Source organism: Petaurus breviceps, unplaced genomic scaffold (genome assembly GCF_028583685.1).
Source record: "Petaurus breviceps papuanus isolate PSGF00001 unplaced genomic scaffold, PetGlider_PUasm1.0 90825, whole genome shotgun sequence".
Classification (NCBI taxonomy): Eukaryota; Metazoa; Chordata; class Mammalia; order Diprotodontia; family Petauridae; genus Petaurus; species Petaurus breviceps.
The window spans coordinates 1,836,252-1,840,084 of NW_027187353.1; the positions used below are offsets into that span (position 1 = coordinate 1,836,252).

The 3,833-nt window shown below is 41.0% G+C and overlaps 1 protein-coding gene across 1 annotated transcript in view; it reads right to left on the bottom strand.

The window, feature by feature from the left end:
• Positions 1 to 3,833, bottom strand: part of CDH23 (cadherin related 23) — a 620,897-nt gene that overhangs the window by 465,655 nt on the left and 151,409 nt on the right. Inside the window, exon 4 of the mRNA XM_069071099.1 lies at positions 425 to 567. Coding sequence (XP_068927200.1) covers positions 425 to 567 — 143 coding nt within the window. The remainder of the gene's footprint in view (positions 1 to 424; positions 568 to 3,833) is intronic.

Consider the following 3,833-nt stretch of genomic DNA (forward strand, 5'->3'; position numbering starts at 1 on the left):
CTCTCTCTCTCTCTCTCTCTCTCTCTCTCTCTCTCTCTCTCTCTTTTGTTTTGTTCCTTCTTTCTCGCTGTTCGTTCCATTGGTTATAATCCTTCTTTACAACCTGACTAATGTTCAATGTGAAGGTATTCCTATATTTTATTATATGCTGCTATGGGGGGGGGAAGGGAGGAGGAGAGGGAGGAGGAGAAAATTTGGAACTCAAGGGATTGTGGGACTGAATGCTGTAAACTAAAAGTAAATAAATTTTAAATTAAAAAAGAGAGAGATCTGACTTGACCTAGTAAGATGGCATTACTTGTTAGGGGAAATGGATTCATTAGAAAGAAACCAGGTAAACTGAGTCAAATTCAACTAAGCAGAGCTGAAATTGGCCATCTCCCCCAAATGAGATGAAGAGTGTTAGGTAATGTGACAGCCATACCTCTCTATCCAAGGGTTGTCTCAGCCACACAACCCCTGTGTCACTCTCAACCGCAAAGAATCGGGAGGCTTCCTCACCAGACACCCCAAAAACCAGGGGGTCATTATCCATGTCACGGGCCAGCAGCTGCGTCACTGAGGTGCCTGAAAGAACAGAAGGGCAGAAAGAAGGAATTAGGTGAGGAGGGAGCCATGCAGAACAGTAATTGGCATTTATAGGGTACTTTAAATGGGTGGCAAAGCTCTTTTCTCACAACAACACTGTGGGGGAGGTAGTCACAGAATTACTATTCTCATTTCATGAATCAATCAGCCAACAAGGATTTATTAAATGCCTACTTGTACCAGTGACTACGCTAAATGTTGGGGATACAAAGCAAGGCAAAAGGCAGTCCCAGCTCCCAGGAAACTCATTGTCAAAAGGGGAAGGCAACATGCAAACAGCACAAGACATAGAGAGCCAATTGGAGGCAGGGGGAGAGTTTCAGAAGGACAAAACCAGCAGGAATTGGTATTAGGAAAAGCTTCCTGTGGAAGGTGAAGTTTCAGTTGGGAGTTGAAGGAAGCCAGATAAGGTGAAGGAGAGAGAGACAGAGACAGAGAGACAGAAACAGAGAGAGAGAGAATGACAGAGAGAAAGACAAAGAAAAATAGAGAGAGAGGGAGGAGTGGGGAGAGGGAGAGAGGGGGGAAGAGAGAGAGAGAAGGGAAAGAGACAGAAAGAGAGAGAGACAGAGAGAAAGGCAGAGAGACAGAAAGAGAAACAGAGAGAGAAGGAGGGAGAGAAGGAGGGGAAAAGGGGAGAGAGAGAAAGAGAGAGAAGGGAGAGAGACACAGAGAAAGAGATGGAGATAGACACAGAGAAAAAGACAGAGAGACAAAGACAGAGACAGACAGAGAGAAAGACAGAGACAGAGAAAAGCAGAGAGAGAAAGAGAAAAGGATGGGGGAGAGAGAGGGAAGAGGACAGAGAGAGACAGAGACAGAGAGAGAGAGAGCAAGTTTCAGGCATAAGGGACAGCAAATGAAAATGCAGTTAGGAGATGTGGCATCTAGTCTTGGTAAGGGAGCAGTATAAGGCATAAGGAGATTGGGAAAGTAGGAAGAGGCCAGGATATGAATGGTTTTAAAAGTAGGAGGATTTTATATTTTATTCTGGTGGTGATAGGGAGCCCCTGCAGTTTACTGAATGGGGGGAGTTGACAAGGTCAAACACACTTTTGGAAGATCACTTTGACAAGGAAGGAGAAAATTGAGGTGCAGGCAGTATTTGGGTGACTTGAGGTGCCACACCAGCTGCTGTCAGTGCAGGTTTGAACTCAGATGTCTCCTGATTCCAGGCTCAGCATTCATTCCACAAGCCAATGGGCTTCCTGGGAAGAGCTGATTCTTAAGCACAGCCTGACTGCCCTCCATACCAGCACACCCCAGGCATGGCATTCTCTTATCCTTCTTGGTGGAATTCTTCTCTCCTTTTTCCTGCTTATTACAGTCTTTAGGTATAAGACACTGAGGTGCCATGGTGGCTTTAAGACATGATTAATGATTTAGCACATTCTAGGTGCTTTCTACAGCCTCCAAAAGAAACAAGTTCCCTGTTCTCACAAAGCTGATATCCCTCTAGATGGGAATACGGATTAAGTAGACAGCCTAATGTGTAGTGCCCCCTGTTACAATTAGGAATCTTAGTCCTTCAGCCTGGCTGGATTGGGCTGTTTACATGACAGATGACCTTAGGGTAAACCATTCTTACATTTTGGGTGAATTGCTTTAAAACAGGAGACAATACCATTTTCTTCCCCACTTTTTCCCACAAACTTTCCTATTCAGTTTAGAGGGAGGTTGTGAAGGTCAAGGTAAAAATGGACATGAAAGTGATTGGAATTCTTTTGGCAGAAAAGGGCTAGTAATTTTTTCTGCATCCACCAAGAAAAGAGAGATTTAACATTCTGGAATTCATAAGAAAGCAACTAAAATGTTCACATCCTTTAATCTAGGGTTCCACTGCTAGGCATATAACCCAATTAATAAGCACTTTTTAAGTACCTGCTGTATGCCAGGCTGTGTTAGGGAGATGCAAATACAAAGAATGGAACAATACCTATACTAAATGGGGAGAGAATAGATGCATAAAGGAGGTCAATGGTAAAAAGCAGGTTCCAATATACATCAAAATATTTATAATTTTTCTTCAAGCAAAGAATTATAAACAAAATAATAATAATATTCATATAATGCTTGATATGTGTATGTTGGAGAATGGCTAAATAAATACACATATATAAGGGAATATTACTGCCTTCTAAAAAAACAGTGAATATGATGGATACTGAGAAGCCTGGGAAGATATATACGAACTGATGCAAAATGAAGTAAGTAGAACCAGGAAAACAATGTACACCATAAATATAGTGTTGCAAATGGAAATTGCAACAATAAAACAATGGCTAGCATTTGTATAGTTTGCAAGTTTGCAAGATACTTTATAAATATCTCATTTTTTCCTTACAACAATCTTGGTAGATAGGGAATATTATTATCTCCATTATGCAGATGAGAAAGCTGAGGCAAACAAATATTAAAAGACTTGCATAGAGTACTCTCTCTCTCTCTCTCTCTCTATATATATATATATATATATATATACATATATATGTTCATATACTATATGTAGTATATACTATAGCTAGTAAATGTTTGAAGCCAGATTTGAATTCAGGCCTTCCTGATTCCAGATCCAGAGAGCTATCTACTGTGCCATCTAGCTGCCTCTAAAACAATAATAAAATAAAATGATAAAAATGGGATACTATGAAATAAAAATGACCAAGTTTGACCCCCCCCCCAATTAGATATGCGAGAATACATTTTCCTCTCTTCTTTGCAGAAGTGGAGGACTATGGGTATGAACTACTGCATACAATATTAGACAGAGTCGATGTGTTGATCTTGGAAAGGAGTATATTAGTTGGAAAATATAGGTAAAGTAAAAATTAAAAAATAGCAACAATTGAAAACAAGATAAAGTAAAAATAGTGCATCACTAGACTTAAGGTACTACTTTCAGCCCCATGACACCAGAGAATCACCGTTTGTTCAGCACCATGAAAAGCAGTCAGACAGAGCTTCTGCTGCTTCTGCTCAGGGAAGTTCCAAAGGCCAATGGGGAATAAGCTAAGGTGATTGGAGGGTACAGAAGCAGGGTATTGTGGTGCCCAGTGAGCAGAAAGCATGCTGGATTCTGAGTCAGAAGAGCAAGGTTTGAATCTCATCTTTACTACTTACTACCTGGGTGCTATGGGCACGTCCTTTAACGTTTCTGGACTTAATTTTTTAAATGAGGGGACTGGGTGGAGGGGGAGTAGAAGCTTCTTGAACAATTCTTTGTCACCAGTCAGCCAGGTAGCCGA